The sequence below is a fragment of the Rattus rattus genome, chromosome 1 (assembly GCF_011064425.1).
Source record: "Rattus rattus isolate New Zealand chromosome 1, Rrattus_CSIRO_v1, whole genome shotgun sequence".
NCBI classification, from domain to species: Eukaryota; Metazoa; Chordata; class Mammalia; order Rodentia; family Muridae; genus Rattus; species Rattus rattus.
In genome coordinates this window covers 91069573-91088900 of record NC_046154.1, presented here as the reverse complement: position 1 = coordinate 91088900, position 19328 = coordinate 91069573, and the positions used below count along the sequence as shown (strand labels likewise).

Sequence of the window (19328 nt, the reverse complement as noted above, 5' to 3'; positions counted from 1 at the left end):
AGGGCTTTTGCTCTCTTGCCTGAAGTGACCTTGAGGACTGGGCTTACTCACTGTGTTCCCTCCACTCTCTCTATGGAACATCACTATCCTTACCCAGCTTGATGTGTCGAGACATTTCTCCTTTATGGAGACATGGGGAATGTCACACATGTTTTCATTCTCAGGGACGCCTGCCACTCTTACGATTCCAAGACATTATCTTGGGCAATAAATAAATATATTTCTCACTAAAACTTGTACTTGAATTTATCTTATATTTCTCTTTCTTTTATTTTTATTTATTGATTTTTTTTGTTTTGTTTTTGAGACAGTTTCTCTGTGTAGCCCTGGCTGTCCTGGAACTCTGTAGCCCAGAGACTCCCCCTGCCTCTGCTTCCTGAGTGCTGGGATTAAAGGTGTTAACTACCATGCCTAGCTAGTCCATGCTTCAAAACTTCTATATTTCTGGGAATGCTGGCTCACACCTGTAATTCCAGGAGTCAGGAGACTGAGACAGGGGAATTGCAAGTTCAAGGCCAGCCTGGGCTACAGAGTGGCACTTGTACAAGCAAACAAACACCCTGAGTGTTTGAATCACCTGACAATGATATGTCTTCTAAGTAAAGCTAAGAAAAGAACACCAACTCTAACCCCCCAGCCCCCCAAGATCATGTGGAAAAACGCAAAGCCACACAGAAAAGAGGGGCCATGGTTTGATATTATCCAATCAATATCTCTTAGTTTTAGAAGGCTGCCACTTCCTGCAGTTCCAGCCCTCGGCTGTGGTCCATTCTGAGTAAGTGAACTCCTCTGTAGAAACTTGCGCATAACAAGGAGGTGATGTCACCAACAGCCAGTGAGGTCAGGGGTCCTGATCCATCCAGAGACAAGGTAGAAAGGCAAGCTGCGGGAGGAAGGGGAAGGGGCGTGTGCTTATGATGGAAGCACACTAGGAAAATGCAGTTCTGCCCTCTGTAAGCACTGAGGAGTGTGCTTACGCACGTGTAGATGGCACAGCCTACGACTGCATGTCTAAACTATCAGATGTGGTCTGTTGGTCACTGAAGCATCATTATGAACTGTGGGACTCTATCATGAGAACAGGAACTAGAACAGGCTCCGTGCCATCCAAGCCATGAGGTTCTGCCTCTCATCAAGGGGCAGCGCACCTGAGTAGGGAGACTCGGGGTCACCTCCATGACCACAACCCAGGACTAACAGGATGTAGGCACCTGAGCAGTATTTCAGAAACTAGAGCCATATTAAAAGGAGCAGGGAAGAGACAAGCTAAGTCAGGGGAAACAGACAAGGACACTTATCTGAGGCTGCCAGCTCTTTTCACGAAGGAGAGGGTGTGATGGAGGTCAGGTTTGGCCTTTGCTTTTTTTGTTGTGATTTAAAGACAGGGTTTTCCTTTATAGCCTTGGCTGTCCTGGAACTCTCTCTATATATAGACCAGGCTGGCCTCGAACTCACAGAGATGCACCTGCCTCTGCCTTCCAAGTGCTGGGACTAATGGCTGGAATTCATTTTTAACTCAGTCAGCTTCTCTCCATCTGTATTTCCGGGGCAGCTTTTCTAGGAATGTGAGGAGCATGTGCAGGGCAGGGGTGGCCCCTGTTCAGGTCAGTGCTCTCGACATCGCTCCCCTCGTTGAGACTTGTGGTCACTTCATCTGAGACTCCACTTTCCCTTGCCTACAGACGCTGCCCTGGGGCAGGTGGGGAATCCAGCTCCAGGTGAGGGTGTGGCAGGCCCTCTTCACTGTGTCAGTCTGGCTTATGGCCACAGCTCTTTACAGAATATTAAACACGCCTACCTCTTTTCTCTGGGGGCTGTAGTGGGAAGGGCAGTTTTCTCTCCCTGAGGAGAACTGAGTTTCTGCAGACTGACTGAGAAGATTTTGAAGAGCTCTAAAATAACACCGTTTTTGTCTCTAGCCAAATCCTGCCAGGATTGAAACAGCAGAGAGGCAGTGCTAGGAAATCAGACTTCTAGAAGAAAATCCAACATTTGCTCACAGCACTTGTCCATCATGACTGAATCCCATGCTACCAAAATATTAAACTATGGCTCACAAAATTCCCAGGTATCTACCATTTCACCTCTATGGCTCTGCACTTGGAAGCCTCTGGAAAGCTATGGCCCACAAGACAGTTTTCTCTGGTGCTGAGTGGCCTTGACTTTACTGTGATCTCAGACACAGTTTCCGAGTCCCCACAGGTGGAGCCTTTCTGAGTCTGTTCTTATTTTATCATAGTCCCAACAAGAGCTGAAGTTCTAACTGTATCCTTGAAATAAGAACTAAAAAATGGCATTCTTTTCCCCTTTCCAGACATTCTGAGCACCACAAGTTAAAATCTGATGAGGAACTGCTGATGAGAAGAAAATAAAAGCCAAACATATTCTCTCTAGGGTCTCAGGAATAACTTTGTACATCATGGTATGAGGGAAGCATGAAGCTGGCTTATAGCCAGAGCTTGAACAGAAAGATGTGGGCACTGTGGTGTCTTGCCTCTTCCCATAAGGGAACTGTATGATGGCAGGACACAGGTGGCCTTGCATACGGTGAGCAATGCAAAGAGTCTTAAGGCTGCATTCAGCTCCTGAGCAGTGCTGAGAGCAGACTGCTTACCTCCAGTGTCCTGGTTCCAAATCTTCACCTTGGAGTCATGTGCAGAGGTAGCAATCATAGGCATCAAGGCCGTGGACTTTGGTAGAAAGACACAGGACGCAACTGTCTGGAAATGACCCTTATACTCACACATTCTTTCTCTTGTCTGTCTTAGGTCCCACAACTGCAAAGTAATGACACAAGCTAGCTCATGCACACAGATGCTCATGTCACTAATACCTACCCTCCCATTCCCCATGACCCGCTGATTGCCTCTTCTCATGGAATCAGAAAGCCAGGTGAAGCTCTTATCTCATCCACCATATCTAACCACCCACCCATCCAGTAACTATTACAGCACCAACTATGTCTCAAACAACACTAGCTATGGCTGTGGGGACCCCACAGTAAGGGATATCTTCTTTGTAAGTGCACACATTCTGATGTGATACCTAGTGCCTCTGACAAAGGAAGTGATGGCCCCATTGGTCCCAGCTGTACTGGCCTATATCAAATCATACCTGTAAGAAACCATTCAGATATGAGAGGAAATTGAACAGTGTCTAAAACAGTGGGGGCCCAGGACAACCTGTCATCCATCAGCCAACAGTGGGGGCCCAGGACACTCTGTTATCCATTAGGTAGATAAGAGATGTCACATGCAAAGTCTGCAATACCCTAATCTACCCTTCTAAGAACATGTCCTGAGTAGTAGACCCCTATACTGAGAATACTGGAATTTGGGGTTCTTTAAAAGACACAGAAAGGGGGCTGGAGAGATGGCTCAGTGGTTAAGAGCACCGACTGCTCTTCCTGAGGTCCTGAGTTCAAATCCCAGCAACCACATGGTGGCTCACAACCATCTGTAATGGGATCTGATGCCCTCTTCTGGTGTGTCTGAAGACAGCTACAGTGTACTCATATATAATAAATAAATAAAATATTTTTAAAAAAGACACAGAAATATTATAAGAATGTTTTTCACAGCACTGACTATGACTTGTGCTCCAGCAGAGACATGGTTTTGCCAGCTGCAGATAGTTTTTGTGAATTGTGGCATTTGGAACTTCTCAGAAGGGGTATAAATTCTAGGGCCCTGTGTCGGGTCAGTGATTGCTGGTCATATGGGGGTGTTGGTTACGGCTCATTAGTAGTCATGCTCAAAGAAGATACAAAAGGGAAGAAATTAGATTCACAGATCTCTCTCTGCCCCTCTCCCTCTATCCTTCTTTCTCTCCTATCTAGTGATAGGGGGTGAAACCAGGCAGATAAAGGGTGAGAAAAAGAACCCATAGGGTAGCTAAGACCAGCCACAGATTCCAACTTGTTGTGTCTCCATCCCCTCAACTGTAAAGTAGACATTAAAACAACACCGAACTCAAGCCTCATATTAGGAATTAAACGAAACCATGATTGTTTAGCTCAATGCCTGCCATGGCACACATGTCTGATAACTCAGAAACCCAACTCTTTTACTTAGAGACTAGATAATCTTTTAACTGATAACCTGCAGTTATGAAACCAGAAACTTCGGAGGGGCCTAAAGAGTATATCCGTATATCCTGAAATTCCTGCAAGGAAGGTGTATATCTGGATAAGGGTGAGGTGGACCCTGGACCAACTGTGGCGCTCCACTGTTCCCCTAACGAGCTGAGCTTTCCTTAGCATGGGCACTTATGGCCGTACATCTGTCTCCTCAACAAGTCCCTACCTGTTTAGGCTACTCTAGGGGCAAGAACATCAGCAGGCTGCTCTCTTTAGCCGTCTCTATCCTGACTTCCATCCTGTCCCTCTTGTCTATTATCAGTTCAAACAGATCCAGGCTAATAAATGTTGCTCAAAGGAAGCCACTGGAGTGCAAGGGTGAGTTACAGCTTGCGTTTGAAGCAGGCCAGTGCTGTCGCAGAGCCTGTCTGCACAGCCTGGTGAGGGGAGAGAGCAGAGCAGCCTGCTCATCTGGGAGCCTCTCACCGTGGCTTCACAGCCTTCACCCCCAAAGCCACTGCTGCAGGAGACACAGGTATGTCCATCCACGCTGACTTCACAATGGGTCTGGATGTGCTGCTTTGTGGGAAACACATGAGCCATCTGAAGCCCCCGACAGTCCCATAATCTGAAAGGAATTAGAAGCCCAATGTGACTTTGCAGTAAATGGAACTGAAACACACTTGTGATATCCCACTAACATGAAGGGCCTGACTCTTTGCCACCAATCAGAATGGAATGTCACAGCCTAACAGACTCTAAAGCTGACAGGAAGGAACCAAACCAATGCCATCTTGAGTCTTTCTGCTTTGAAATCAAACCTTATGGATGTTTTAAAAGATTACCTTTGTTTGGAGAGAGGAGGTGCACACACTACACATGTGTGGGGTCCCAGGAAGTGGATGCCCTGGGCTTGGCAGCAGCTGCCTTTATTGGCTGAGCCATCTCCCCACCTTTCATGGAGACTTTAGAACACACCTCTTTTTTTATTGGTTTTCCGAAACAGGCTTTCCCTGTGTAGCCCTGGCTCTCCTAGAACTCAATCTGTGCACTAGGCTGGACTGAACTTAGAGCTTTGCCTCCCAAGTGCTGGGATCACAGACCTGCAGGCCCACTACCTGGTTGGAACACACATCTTAATTGTACAAGTTAAAGTGGTCCTTTAGGACACTGCTTTCAATAAACAAGAGGCTAATTTTTTTAAGATACATCGTTGCTGTTTTGAAGCAGGTCTTGCTATGTAGTCCAGGCTGCAATGTTTTGTCTCTCAAGTGCTGAGACTGCAGTCCAGGTCCCTGCCACAGCTAAAGGATACTCACTACATCATCCTCAGCACTCCAGCACCGGATCAGTCTGTGAATGGCCAAAGCCAGCTCTGGCCTTGAGTTCAGTGGAGTTCTGTATTCCCTCTCGTCTCATTCCTCCACTTCATAGAAGCCTCCTCTGAGAACTCCAATTCTGAGTCACGCTCCCCAGTCTGTGAACTGCCAACTATCTGACTTCCCCAACACAGACTCTGATCCTTCTTTCCAAGAGAGGCTCTGACTGAGGGCTAAGTGCCTAGAATACCCAGGACCCCCAGGGGCATGACCGCACAGCCAGGCTGCCTGACCGAGTGGTTGAACAAGCAAGGCTAAGACTGATCTGGTCACACTGGGAACGAATGAGGTCAGCTGCTTCAAACCTCTCAGCAGAACCTTAGCCTGACTGATCCTGTTCATTCGTTGTGTTCCCATAAGTTACAGGTCAGAGAGTCCCCAGGGGCAGTGGAGTAAAGGACAAGGGAGCCCTAGGAAGGGCTCAGCAGCATGGAGAAGCAGAATGGAGACAGTCATGGAAGCATGGGAGCCACAGACCTTCACCAGAAACACCTCCACAGCGGCCAGTAGCCCACCTGATGGTCTTATCCTCGGAGGTCTGGACGACGTATGGCTCTCTCGGGACCCAGCACAGGTGCGTGACCTGGAGAAAACAGCCATTAACAGGTCTCCACATCTGGTCATTCCTCTGCTGCAATTCCATGAGCTGGCTAACCTCGTGCCTCATCTCCTCTCAGAGACCCTGGGCTAGTAAGCTCGAGTTAGCAGGGTCATTGTCCCACAGCCCTCAGTCAGTCCTTCCCCACCTCTATCTCAGTGCTCAGGGGCAGAGCCTTCTGGTTAGCCTTGGAGACTTGAACCCCAGCTGGTGACGGTGAGCAGGTGTCAGCCAGAAGAGCAGCCCCTGTGCTAGTGAGGCCCCACTCTGCTCTAACACCTCAGGGGCTCATAAGAGTAACAGTAATCCTGGCCTGCAGTCCCATCTGAACAGACAAAACAGTTTTAAAAGCAACCCAGGCTAACAGATTTTTCCTTTTCTCAGCACAGTATCCTCACAAATGTGGAGGGCATTAGGCAAGCGCATCCTACAATCTACAGCTGATTTCAAAACTAGGGTAGTAGATGACAAAACTCTGAAGAACATCTGCCACCTGCCAAGAACAATGATCGGTGTTTTACAATATACTTAGTCACTCAAAGACTCTTGCCTAGTGACATAACTCTCCATTTTATAAATAAAGATACCTAGAATCTACACTTAAATAGCATTTACAACTAAGAAGTGATGAAGTTTGAACAGAGCTGGGAGTGTTTGCTTAGCATGTACAAGGCTCAAGGTTCAATCCCCAGCATGGGAATAAAGAGAAAAAGACGCCCCCCCACACACACATACACACGCACACAAACACATGTTTGGAAGCCAGGTGTGACAGAGTCCAAAGTCTGTGCAAAGCCTAAAGGAGTTAGCTGCCACAGAGTGAATTACATCAAGTAAAGGACACACTTATTTGTGTATGAGGGGCAGCCATCTTGCATCACACTGTACACAAAAGTTGTAAACAGCATGTCCTTTGTTATATTTCTATTCCTAGCAGTGTCTGTCACACTAAAATTATGCTAAAAATATGCTTTAAAGGAGTTGAAGAGATGGTTAAGAGTACTGGCTATTCTTCCAGAAGACCAGGGTTTAATTCCCAGCAACCACATGGTGGCTCACAACCATCTATAATGGGATCTGATGCCCTCTTTTGGTGTGTCTGAAGACAGCGACAGTGTACCATATACATAAAATAAATCTTCAAAAAAGGTGGAAGGGCACAAACTTCCCTCTCCTTTAAAAAAAAAAAAGTGTGCTTTGAAGACCTGAGTGAGGACAGAGCTCTCCTTTTTTCTCCCAGCTGCCACCTCACGACCGAACCCATGTCCCATCATGCTACACACATCTCCCATGAGCTCGCCCCACACTCTCCCTCACCCATGCTCCTTTCCATCACCCTGCTCTACACCAAGTCTGAATTTGTACCAGGTTCCTGGAGACAGATGCTCTCTCCACACACTGTCCAGTACCCACATCCCACAGAAGCAGGCTGTTGTCTCGAGAGCCAGTACACAGCTGTGACGAGTCTGAAAAACAAAGTGAGAAGCCACAACGGCCATAAGTTGGGATGTGAACAAGGGTTCTGGGAATCCACTATATGCTGGCAAGGGATCAGCTGCACTTTACCTGGACTCACGGCCAAGCCAGTGACAACCATGGCATGGCCAGACAGCTGCTGCCTGGGCTGTGAGGAGCCCTGCAGGTCCCACATCAGGACTGTCTTATCTCGAGAGGCGCTGAAGAACTGGTTTGATTTGGGAATACAGGCTATCTGCTCAGAGAACAAATGAGAAGAGAGAGAGCTCAGGGTGCACGCTAGACAGGACTTCAGAGCTTGCGTGCTCCTCCACATACACATATGCATGCACTGCTGAAATGATGCACCACCTTAACCATTCTGAGTGTACAGCTCAGCGGCAGCAAGCACACTCATACCATTATACAGACTTCCCCAGTCTCCCCCTGTAGAACTTTCATCACCCCAAGGGTAACTCCCCCATTTTCCCCGACACAGCCCCACCCCAGCACTGTCCCACCATGTCAGTAGGTGAAGCCGCACTCTTCTTTTTCTAGCTTCTAACACTTGCCTTTCTGAAACACGTACCAGAGCATCACTTTTTCTTTTCAGCCAGGGCCTCGCCATGCCAGGCTTTACTGAGCCATGTACCCAACCCCAGAACTTCATCCTTTAGAGCAGTGTTAAATTGCTTTATCATTACTATTTTATGTGTATGAGTGGGGTGTCTTTGCTACACATGCGTCTGTGCACCTCTCCAGTGCCTAGTGACCTTGGAAGCCAAAACTTGAGTTACAGATGGTTGCAAGCATTATGTGGGTACTGGGAACAGAACCCCAGTTCCTCTGGAAGAGCAGGCAGTGCTCTTAACTGCTGAGCCTTCTCTCCAGCCCTTTTGTTCCCTTTTTCTTTTTTTTTTTTCTTTTTTTTTAATCTCTTTCCTTTTGTTCCTTTTTAAGACTGAATAAGCTGGGGTTGGGGATTTAGCCCAGTGGTAGAGCGCTTGCCCTAGCAAGCGAAAGGCCCTGGGTTCGGTCCCCAGCACAGAAAAAAAAAAAAGAAAAAAAAAAAAAAAAAAAAAAAAAAACTGAATAAGCTGGGCATAGTAGTGCACACCTTTAATCTCAGCACCCAGAAGACAGGCAGGGAGAATGTCTGTGAGTTCCAGGCCAGCCTGGTCTACAGATTGAGTTCCAGGACAGTAAGGGCTACACAGTAAAACCCTGTCCCAAAAAACAAAAAAGACTTAATAAGCATCCCCTAAAAAGTTGTGATGTTTCAGACACTCCAGAAAGTTTTTTAGTTTTTAAAGCCTTCAATGTTTTCTTCAAAAAAGAAAGCTATTAGTTCAGTCAGTTCAAGTCTTTATAAGAAAATACTAAAGACTACATGGCTTATAATATTCTTCTGTGTGTGTACATGTTTTTACCCACATCTCTGCCAGGTATTTGGATTAATTCCATGTTTTAAATTATTTGCTCTGCTCTTCCTGGCATCTCAATGAAGAAGCCCTCTAATATCTGTAGCTGTTTCTATTTCCTTTATTGTCCCCAATTCCCTTCAGAGTGAACGTTTGACAGTTACCTTCGTGATTTCCCGCTCATGTCCTATGAACCTTCCCACCACGTGGCCGGTTTTCCAGTTATAGACCACAGCAGTCTGCAGAGAAACAGGATTACAAGGGTTACTGCAGCAATGGCTCCTGAGCAGGACCTCAGAGCATTGTCTTGCTGAGCGTCTGCAGCTCATTGCTGTAGAGAAAGGAGCAGGCGCTGTGAGCCCAGTTTCTGTGACAATTGACTGGCTGGTTCCCCAGTCTACAAAACAAAGTGGAGAGTCCTTGCCCTGCCTACCTCTCACACGTGTGAGAAAGGGTCACATAAATACAATTTCTTAGTCTAAAATAATACAGACATTAAGACAAGACATTGCTACTTAAGTCTTGATCCTCAAGTGTATCTCACTGGAAGGAATGACATCTAAAGTAAATGCATCTTACAAATCAAATGCAGTTTGCAAGTGGAGTTTGACAGTGCTGGAAGCCTATTGGGAGTAAGAGGCACTCATTAGTGTTACTCCCTTCAGGAAGAAGCAGTGGTGTATTGCTGCTGCCGCTTATCACAGTGGCTGCCAAGACAGCTCCTCGTGTAAGGACAGAAAGCTGATAATGCGGAGTGACGGCAAGAGGACAGGCCAAAGTATAAAGGGTCAGTGCTTACCAGTGTGAATTCTACAAATCAAAACATAAAGCAATGAGAATAGTCTTTCTGTTGCTCCAGGGTCTGAGTGCTACTGTTAAGAACAAGGTGGGTGGCACAGTAACACCTCATTTATAAAGCAGGTAGGTAGCCTGGCACAGGGTGAGGGCCTCACTGAATCTTCATGACTGTCTTAGGGCACGGCTGTTATTCTACATGCATGTAACAGACTAGGAAAGCCGAGCTCAGAAAATGTAAAGACGTGCCTACTGTAATGGGAAAATGTAAAGATGGGCCTACTGTAATGGGAAAATGTAAAGACGGGCCTACTGTAATGGGAAAATGTAAAGACGGGCCTACTGTAATGGGAAGTGGCAGAGCTGGCCTTAAGCTCCAGTCTTTGAACTTTGGGCCCTGTTGTGATATAGTTGGTTAGACTCTCAGAACATCTTCCCTTTCCTGCAGTGAGCTGTGAGTGGAAAGCTCTGGAAACCTCACCTTGTCTTTTCCTCCAGAGATACAAAGGTCTGAGTTCAGAGCAGCAACCACAGAGACGGTATCCACGTGAGCAGGGATGTACTCCTGGGAAGCTTTAGTCTGGACTCTCTCTTCTATAATTCCATCAGGCCTGCTACACAGAGGATGGGAATGAGGTCCACCGGAGTGGACAGGGGAGAAGGGGGCAGAAGAATGTGGCAGTGATACCAAATCAGGCCAGGATGAGGGGAAGGAGACCCTCGGTTTGTTTGGAAAATGGTGCTGTTTATTTGGGAAACACCCAGAATGACTGAGTTATTGAAATCTGATGAAGGGAATCCTAAGGCCAGGAGGGTTTACTCTCATTAGAAATGACTCCAAAAGATACAGGGCCTCTGAACGTGCACTTCAGGTGCTAGATGGTGAGGTGACCATTTGCCTGTGTTCACCTCCCCAAGCTGCAATTACATCTAAAACAGGATACCAAATGAAGTGTGCAGGAAAGTTTACCAATCCTTGCCTTCATTCCTCAGTTTAAAGGAGCATGATAAAACTGGGGACCCCAGGAGGTTGATCTACCTGTACAGATAAGTGCTGTATCTGAGTTTGCTCTGCAGTTTCCCCATCGAAGCCCAGAGCCTGCAGAAGACCTTCTGAGGAAGAGCTGGTTTCAGTTGGCAGTCAAGTGCCAACATCCCTCACAGGCGCTGGGGGGGGGGGGTGGTATTCCCTGTGGAATGGGGAGAGGTCACACTGAATTCATTAGGTCCAGCATTAGTAATTTGATTAGACTAATTCTTTCCCTCCCTCCTTCCTTCCTTCCTTCTTTCGTTCCTTCCTTTTTTTCTTCCTTCCTTCCTTCCTTTCTCCCCATCCTTCCTTCCTCCCTCCCTCCCTTTCTCCTCCTTTCCTCCCTCCTTCCCTTCCTTCCTTCCTTCCTTCGTAAGATATAATTCTTTTTAGAAAGGAGATTAACTATGTGCATTTGACTTTTTTCCTTCTGCTTCATTCTCTTCAGTCTGGGACTGTAGCTGTCAATACAGGTCCAGCAGGTAAGTCTGGTAGGCTAATGTTTAAAAAATACTAAGAATAGCCAGGCATGTTTGGAGGTGGAGGCAGATGGGTTCTGAGTTCAAAGCCAGCCTGGTCTATACAGATAAACCCTGTCTCAAAAAAAAATTACTAAGAATTATTTTATATGTGCATGTTTATATATATATATGTATGTATGTATTTGTGTGTGCAGATACATGTGCATATGTGTGTATGTATGTGGAAGCCAGTATGACAACCCAGCCTTAAGTGTCTTTTCTCAGGAGCTATCTACTTTGTTGTTTGAGACAGGATCTCTTACTGAGACTTAGGGCTAATTAGCCTAGGTTGGCTGGACAGTGAGCCACAGAGACCAGCTTATGTTCATCTCCCCAGTGCTGGGATTACATGCAAATGCCGCCGTATAGCTTTTTATGTAGGTGCTACAGATTGAACTAAGGTCCTCATGCTTGTGTGTCAAGCACTGACCAACTGAGCTATTTCCACAGCCTAGCAATTATTTTTCAGCTGATTTAAATATTACACAATGTAAATATGTATGAATGATACATAATGTTCTATCTGGTTAAAAAGATATATACTTTTTTCTAAAAACATTAAACTCAGGTCTGGATATGTGGTTCAGTGGTAGAAAAGAGAGCTTGTCTATCATACACAACAATGCTGGGTTTGATTCCTAGTAACAACACACCCACACACACGCAAAGGAAAAAAACAAAACAAAACAAAACTCCAGTTCCAAGAGATCTGATACTTGTTTCTGACCTCTGTAGATGCTAGGCACACACGGTATATATACATATATACAAAACATTTATACACAATAAATAAATCTTAAAAAATGAAGACAGGTATTAAAACAAATGCTGGTACACACACGCTCACCAGGCATTGCTCGCAGCAGCCAAGAGATGAAAAAATGTCATCAAGCAAGGTATAATGATACATGTTTTTAATATAACTGTTTTAATAACTGTTTTCAGCAGTTAGAGACAGGTGTAGGCAGATCTCTGAGAGTTTGAGGCCAACCTGGTCTACATAGAGATTTCCAGCCAGAGCTACACAGCAAAACTGTCTCAAAAGAAAAAAAGAAAAAGAAGGAAGAAAGAAAGAAAAGAATACACAAACGAAGTGTGGCCTACCCGTATACTAAACAGTCATGAATATGACTGAACCTAGAAAGCAGCATGCTAAGTAAAAAGGCTAGACATACTAAGCTATGATATATATCATGTGAAATACCCAGTTTCAAAGTCTATAGTGACAGTAAGTAGATTGGTTAGTGGCTGTCAGGAGCTGAGCAGAGGTGGAGAATTGGGGGTGTGGCAGACTGCTTACTAAAGACAAAGGTAACTTTGGGAGTGATAAAAATGTCATGTATCTAGGGACTGGGCAGCCACTACATAATACCATTTATGCATAACATGTCATGCATGGTAAATTTTATGTTACATGTGCTCTACCATAATAAATTATTACGAGCCTATAGGCGAGAATAAAATATAATCTGTATTAGCCAGGCTTCTTTTGCAATTAAAAAGTCATTATTATTGTCTCTGTGTATGTGCACGCATGTACACATGCACCACATACAAGCTCAGAGGTCAGAGAACGACTTTGTGGGATCACTTCTTCCTTCCACTTTCACATGGGTTCTGGAGACTGAACTCAGGTTACAGGTTTAAGCAGCAAGTATCTTTACCTGCTGAGCCATCACACTAATCTTAGAAAAGCTTCTTAAAAGAGAAGAGTCTGGGTTACTCTAAGAGCTCTAACCTTTCTAACTCGTCTTTAGCAATTTCTTTGGATCGCTTCCCTAATGCAGCATGCCAACATCAAGAGGTTATTATGCGACAAGAACAAGATGCTAGAGATGACAACTGTAATGAGGTCATGGAACTAACGACTGAGACCAGCAGTTCTCAAAGCAGAGACACTAGCAGCCATTCTGAGTCTCTCAAGGAGTCCTAAGGCCTCCCTTCACCTCTATCTCGGTGCAAGCCTACTTTTCTTTCTATACATTTTGTGGCATACCAGGGATAGACAGAATGAAAAAGCAGGTATGGGAATCCATCTGTCTTCTCTTTAAATCACACATCAAAAGAGACTTTCAAGAACTGAGTACCATCTTTTCCAAGTAAGATGTTTTGGAATTTTTAATAAATCATGTCATTTATGTAGCCTTAGCTGGCCTAGAGTTTAAGATCAAAAGACGACCAGGCTGGTTTAAAACTCACAGAAATCTGCCTGCCTTTGTCTCTCAAGTACTGGGATTAAAACCATGTACCACCACACTTGGTCCACAGTAGGCTTTGTTTGTTTTTAGAGATGGGATCTCACAGTCTGGCGTAAAAGCTTATGAGTATTCCAGACTGGTCTTGAACTTGTAATCCTCCTGTTTCTGCTTCCCAAGTACTGTTAATATGATCAGGCGCTACCACAGTCTACTTGCAAGAGCTTTATTACTTTTAGCTTTAGGTAAGGAAATGTCTTTTAAACGTCTCAGCGCTATTGTTATATAGGAACCAGTGAGCAGGAATCTAAACCCAATATGTAAAAGGTTTCCTCAGTACTTTCATGTATGAGAAGCAGCCCTGAGAACTGTTTGAAAACAACTGCCCTAGAAACTGCATCATGTTACTACTGGATGCCATATCAGAACAAGAATAGAGTATTTTTTTCAGACTTATATTTTTCCTCATCAGCTCGCAATGCTAGAACTAAAAAGAAAGAGTAAACGTGCATTCAAAGATGTTGGAGCTGCATGGTGGCAGAGTGCTTGCCTGGCATGCATGAGACTTGTCTAGCATGATCACACATGGGTTTGGTGCCCAGTGCTGCAAAATAAGAAATAAAAGAAAAAAAAAAAAACCAGACAAACAAAAAAGAAAAACCCACCACCACCACAAACAAAACCGAGGGCATCCGCCTTATCTCCTCACTCACTCTGGGAGTACCTCCTGAGCACACGATGCTCCTGCATGAGTTGCTGGCGCCTCAAAGAATAAGAGGTGGCCAGCACCAATATTTGCAGGATCAGACCAGGAGCCAATTTCAGCTACCCCAGGTCCCGTGTCCTTCAAACTAGCTGTTCCCCGAGATGCTGAAGACTTGAAGGAAGTAAAAGTGGTGGTGAGAGAAGCCAGTTCTAATTTCCTCCAGATTTCTGCTTAAAGTTCTAAAGTTTTACAGACACACCAGCCCAGCTCCAGGAAGAGCGGTCCACAGAAAGAAAACCAACTAAAAGCCGACAGGTACATGTTCTTATTCATACCCTCTCCACTAAAAACACAGTTTCCCAGAGAACTCCATCACTGTTTGAGGAAATACTTGAGCTGGCATCCTGGAAAGAAGAGACAAACAGCTCATAGACACTGCGAACAGCCGAGAATGTAGGGTGTGCCCTAGAGTTCTGGGCTCTGCTTCAGCTCACTCGCAGCTCACTGTGTCCTTGAGTGGCCCATTCCTGCCCCAGCCTCCCTATCTAAGGCAGCAGCACTCTACTAAAGGACCTATTACACATATTACACATATATATTATGTTTCCATAAGGACTTTTAAAAAACAGATGTATATATGTACGTATGTATGTATATATGTATATGAGTACTATATCTGTATACCTGTGTGCCAGAAGAGGGCATCAGATTCCATTATAGATGGCTGGGCCACCATGTGGTTGCTGGGGATTGCTCAGGACCTCTAGGAGAGCAGACAATGCTCTTAACCGCTGAGCCATCTCTCCAGCCCCAAGGTCTCTTTAAACCCCAAGTGGCTTAAACAGTACAACAAAAATACTTGTTGCAAGCTCCTGAACCTGTAGTTTCTTCTAATTGAAATATTCTAGAATGGTCTATAATAGGCCATGTGATGGACTAAAAAGAAAAGTCCTAGGATAGCATCCAGAAAATCTGGAGTATGTACTGTTTATAGATGTGCAGAGGTACAGAGCTGCCCATCTGCCAACTTAATCCATGTCTAATACGGTCATCAAACTACCAACAGGTACTCCCACAGATCTAGGTCACGGAAACCACGGAAGCTGCAAATATTTTCAAAATCAATTGGATTCTTAGTGGGCGTCTTCGGTGGGGAGCCTAAGGAAGGGTAACTAACTTGCCATGACTTACCCCTAAAGCAACTGGGTCTTCTTGGTGAGCTACTGTATTTGATGATCTGTAGTTCATTCAGCCTCCGGAAACAAGTCAGACAGCCACCTCCTAATCTCTGTAGTTAATGAGAGGAGGCTTAAGTTAATCTCCCCCTGTCTAAGCACATGCTTGCATCAGAGAGATTTACAAGTGTAGGTAGGAGCCTTGTTCAATTGAAAAGATTAATTAGTGTAGTTTTTCCTCATTAATAGGCAAATTTCCAAGAAACATCGAATTTCTATCAATAGAGTAATACCGTGATGTTAACTACGTACGAGTCTATTTGGGTTTTCGTTATTTGTTTTGAGATAGGGTCTCATGTAGCCCAGCCTGGCCTCAAGCTCACAATGTAGCCAAGGATGACCCTCAGCTTCTGGTTCTCCTGGCCCTGCCCTCTGAGTGCTAAGATAACAGGCACTGACTTGCTCTTGAGCATGGCTTCTCAATGCTGGGGGTGGAACCCAGAGCCTCATAAACGCCAGGCAAGCACTCTGCTAACCAAGGCACCACCATCCCAGCCACTATGCATCTGCTTTTAAATGTGCAATGTAGAAACAGTGAACTACACCATTAAGCTCATAGTATAGTCCTTCTGTCCATCAAACAGGTGGTGCATACCTGTAATCCCAGTGCTTAGGAGGCAGGCGGATCTCTGAGTTCTTAGGGCCAGCCTGGTCTATACGGTGAGTTCCAGGACAGCCAGGCTACACAGTGAAACCCTCTCTTGGAAAAACAAAACAAAACAAAAAGTCAACACAACCAAAAACTTGGCAGTGTTTTTTTAGTTTAAGTCTACTTCCTCTCTGTTTAAAGGATTTGCACAATTTTTTTATTAATTATTAAATTAAATTAAATTTAATTTATTAATTAAATTAATTTTTTTATTTTTATTTATTAATTATTTATTCTGTACTAAGTGCAGCACAGAATGGTCCAGTGTACTAATATTTGATTACATGAACTAGATTGGACTGGGCCTCCAATACAGTTATGTACTTGTCCTTAGACAAGTTCCTGGATTTCTGTGGATTTGCACTTCCTATATGCAAACGAGACAGTAATTCTATTATTAGCTCTTTGAAAACTAAAGATAGCACTTACCATGTGTCCTAAAAGTCTCTAAGTGTTTTATGTTTCTTAAGTCACTTACTCTACTCCACAAGCCTCCAAAAGAGCTTACAGCCATTTTGCAGATGAGAAGAGAGAGGAACAAACAATTTACTCATTTATATCAAAACAAGTGGCAGTGCTGAGACCTGAATCCAGCAAGTACTTCAGAGGCCCTGCTCATGACCAGGAAGAATACTGTGCTGTGTCTTTGTAAAAGCTAGTGTCTGAAGACAGACAACCTATATAGATGGATTTATGAGCCTGGAGGGTGTTAATCAAGTCATTCATGTCACCTAACTAGAGTAACAGATCACAATCAAGCTAAAAAGTAGGTTATGCACTAAGCCAGTCTAAATTTTTGAGAACCAAAAAATATATGCAGTTGGTGGGCAATATTCATTATGTCGACTAACCTATTGTATAACAACAGACTTGAGAGGAGGGATAATGTCTTGTTCATTTCTGTATCTGTACTGCCAGCTTGGTCTGGGAGAATGGACTTGAATGAGAAAGCCACATACTAACTTAAAGAGTAAGATTAGCCAGAAGTTCTTTAAAGGGTACAACCCAACATCCTCTGGTTTTTTAGTGTTTTTGGGGGGACAAAAATCTTTCTGTATAGCCCAAGCTGGCATCCAACTCAAAATCCTCTTGCCTCACAGGCACATGCGACCAGACCTTAAACCAATGGTCTTTTTAAACTGACCAACAAGACCATCCAAAACTGTCTGTGAAGGGACATCACCCCGCTTCAACCCACAAAGGCTGGAAGGGCTTGGAAAGGTCCTTAATGTTGTTATGGCTCTGGATGTCCCTGTGGGTTTCTGGGGGAAGCAGGTCCACACATGAATTCCGGACCTATCTCTGTCCAAATCTGCTTTCCAAAGGCCTACAGGTCACTTTAAATACAGCTCAGAAAATTCTCTTTCAGTTATATAGTACAAAATTCCTTTATAGCCTTTGATACAACTGAAATCCATAGAGTTAACTTGCTGTCACAGGGACAGAGCTGAGTGAACTGAATCTTATTCCCCTGGACTTTCCTGATCCTCTTTGTAGATACACACACACACACCACAAAGATTCAAAACAAAAAAACCTCTCGCATGACCCTAGTGATGTGAGATGTCTTACACAAACATTTAGAGTCTGACTCCTAGTAACACAGGGGTACCTTAACTCAGATATGGAAGAAAACATGATGCTGTAAAATTTACTATTTAACAAGGTAGTGAGATGCCCTCTTACCTTTTTACCTAAATATGGACCACACAAGACTGAGCAAGTTCCCTGTAACTTGATATATATATATATATATATATATATATATATATATATATATATATATATATGAAATAGTTCTATTCAGGGGTTTATTCTGAAAATGTGCCCACTAGGCCTGTCTCATTCCTTTTAATAAATCTTCTATGTTTGTTCTGGCCCGGCAAATACTATCCCTGAGACTTAACATGGCCCTATTTGTGTAAATGATTTTTTTTTTTTTTTTTGAGACAGGGTTTCACTGTGTAGTCCTGGTGGTCATGGAACTCAGTCTGTAGACCAAGCAGGTTGTCCTTGTACTCAGAAATCCACCTACCTCTACCTCCTGAGCTCTGGGAATAAATTAAAGACATGCACCACCACTGCCCAACTGGTATAAGTGATCTTTTTTTTTAAATCCATGCTCTCTTCCCAAATCTTTCACATGTGTACCTAAACCTCCGAGACCAAGTCATCTACAGTGTTCAAAGATTTACAAACTACACGCAGAGCTCATAGGAGGTGGTCTGGTTTGACTCTAATGATAATGTAAAGGAAAAGGTTCAGACAGTAAGGGGATTTACAGACACCCAGTCTCACTGAGGGTCAGTGCTAGATCAGAACTCCCAAGGTTGAGGAACAACGGTGCGCAGTTGTTTTTGTTTGTTTGTTTGTTTGTTTTCTTTCTGGTCCTTCAGATTAAAAATATTCCTACCCCTGTCCATTATCTGAGCTGCTAAAGTTTACTCTTGATGTGCATGTGCCCGGGGAGGATTACACCAAGATGGAAGCAGGTGACACCCGGTACAACAATACCCTTCCCGACCTCCACCTCGCTTTCGGTGGATGGGTGGCTACCGCAGAGGACAGCGCAAGGACTCCCACCTCTCCGATGCTCCCCTCTCCCTCCTCGGGCTCCATACCCACCGGCGGGCTGGCACTGAGGCCCGCAAGCACGGGTAGCTGGCATCCGCAGCTTCCACAGGTTCCCGCGCCTCCGCCCCTAGCAACCAGGCGCGCGTCGTTAGGGTGGGAGTTCTACTTAAACGCTCCGGCCGTGCACGGCAGCCTGGTAACCGAGGTTCCACGTGCCGGAAGTCCCTCAGGGGCTGAGCCAAGAGAGCTTATTTTCCTTTTCTAACTTAATGACATATGAATATTCTCTGTAGAGGAGGCTTGTGCTTAACCACGCTGCATGAAGAACCTGTGTCGTCCATGAGAAACGGTGATATCTGTCATAGCCAGAGAGAAGGCGATTAATAAGTGTCACTTTGTAATTATTATTCACCCAGAAAATTTGTTTAAAATTTCCCTGAATATAGACAGAGATTTTTTTCCATTGAACATTTCCTGAACATCTTTATCTATTCCTCTCATTTGGCATGTGTGTGTTTATTTTTACTAATTTAATAAACAGATAAAGTAATGAGTTTCAAATATATGGAACATTTTGATTTTGCCTTTCATCCTATGTGGGGACCATGCTAATTTGTTTTCTGCGTCATTCCATTTTTTTTTAAAAAACGGTTTGAGAATAACTTCTTTTTTATGTGTGAATGCTTTGTCTG

The 19328-nt window shown here is 44.5% G+C and overlaps 1 protein-coding gene across 3 annotated transcripts; it reads right to left on the bottom strand.

The window, feature by feature from the left end:
- Nucleotides 1-679: 679 nt before the first annotated feature.
- On the bottom strand, nucleotides 680-18783 carry Wdr31 (WD repeat domain 31). Of its 3 annotated transcripts, none has more exons than XM_032903266.1 (11): nucleotides 18688-18783; nucleotides 15370-15466; nucleotides 10766-10916; nucleotides 10208-10340; nucleotides 9096-9170; nucleotides 7622-7766; nucleotides 7421-7521; nucleotides 5973-6040; nucleotides 4565-4706; nucleotides 2615-2777; nucleotides 680-883 (listed from the first exon to the last, which is right to left on the bottom strand). In XM_032903266.1, the coding sequence occupies exons 3-11, from the start codon at nucleotides 10879-10881 to the stop codon at nucleotides 723-725; spliced, it is 1104 nt and encodes a 367-aa protein (XP_032759157.1). In that variant the 5' UTR covers nucleotides 10882-10916; nucleotides 15370-15466; nucleotides 18688-18783; the 3' UTR covers nucleotides 680-722. The 3 variants fall into 3 exon arrangements, with proteins under 3 accessions (XP_032759157.1, XP_032759173.1, XP_032759165.1); XM_032903282.1 differs by having other exon boundaries at nucleotides 10208-10337; XM_032903274.1 differs by having other exon boundaries at nucleotides 18684-18742.
- Between the last annotated feature and the right edge of the window lie 545 nt (nucleotides 18784-19328).

Excerpts from the sequence above, each read along its gene's own strand:
- Wdr31 (XM_032903266.1), bottom strand. The coding sequence starts at position 10,881 with ATGTTGGCACTTGACTGCCAACTGAAACCAGCTCTTCCTCAGAAGGTC. Across the intron at positions 7,767-9,095 it reads ATGAGCGGGAAATCACGAAG|ATAGCCTGTATTCCCAAATC; the intron begins GTAACTGTCAAA and ends TTCTCTGAGCAG. Across the intron at positions 884-2,614 it reads TTGGAACCAGGACACTGGAG|CTTGCCTTTCTACCTTGTCT; the intron begins GTAAGCAGTCTG and ends TTCCTCCCGCAG.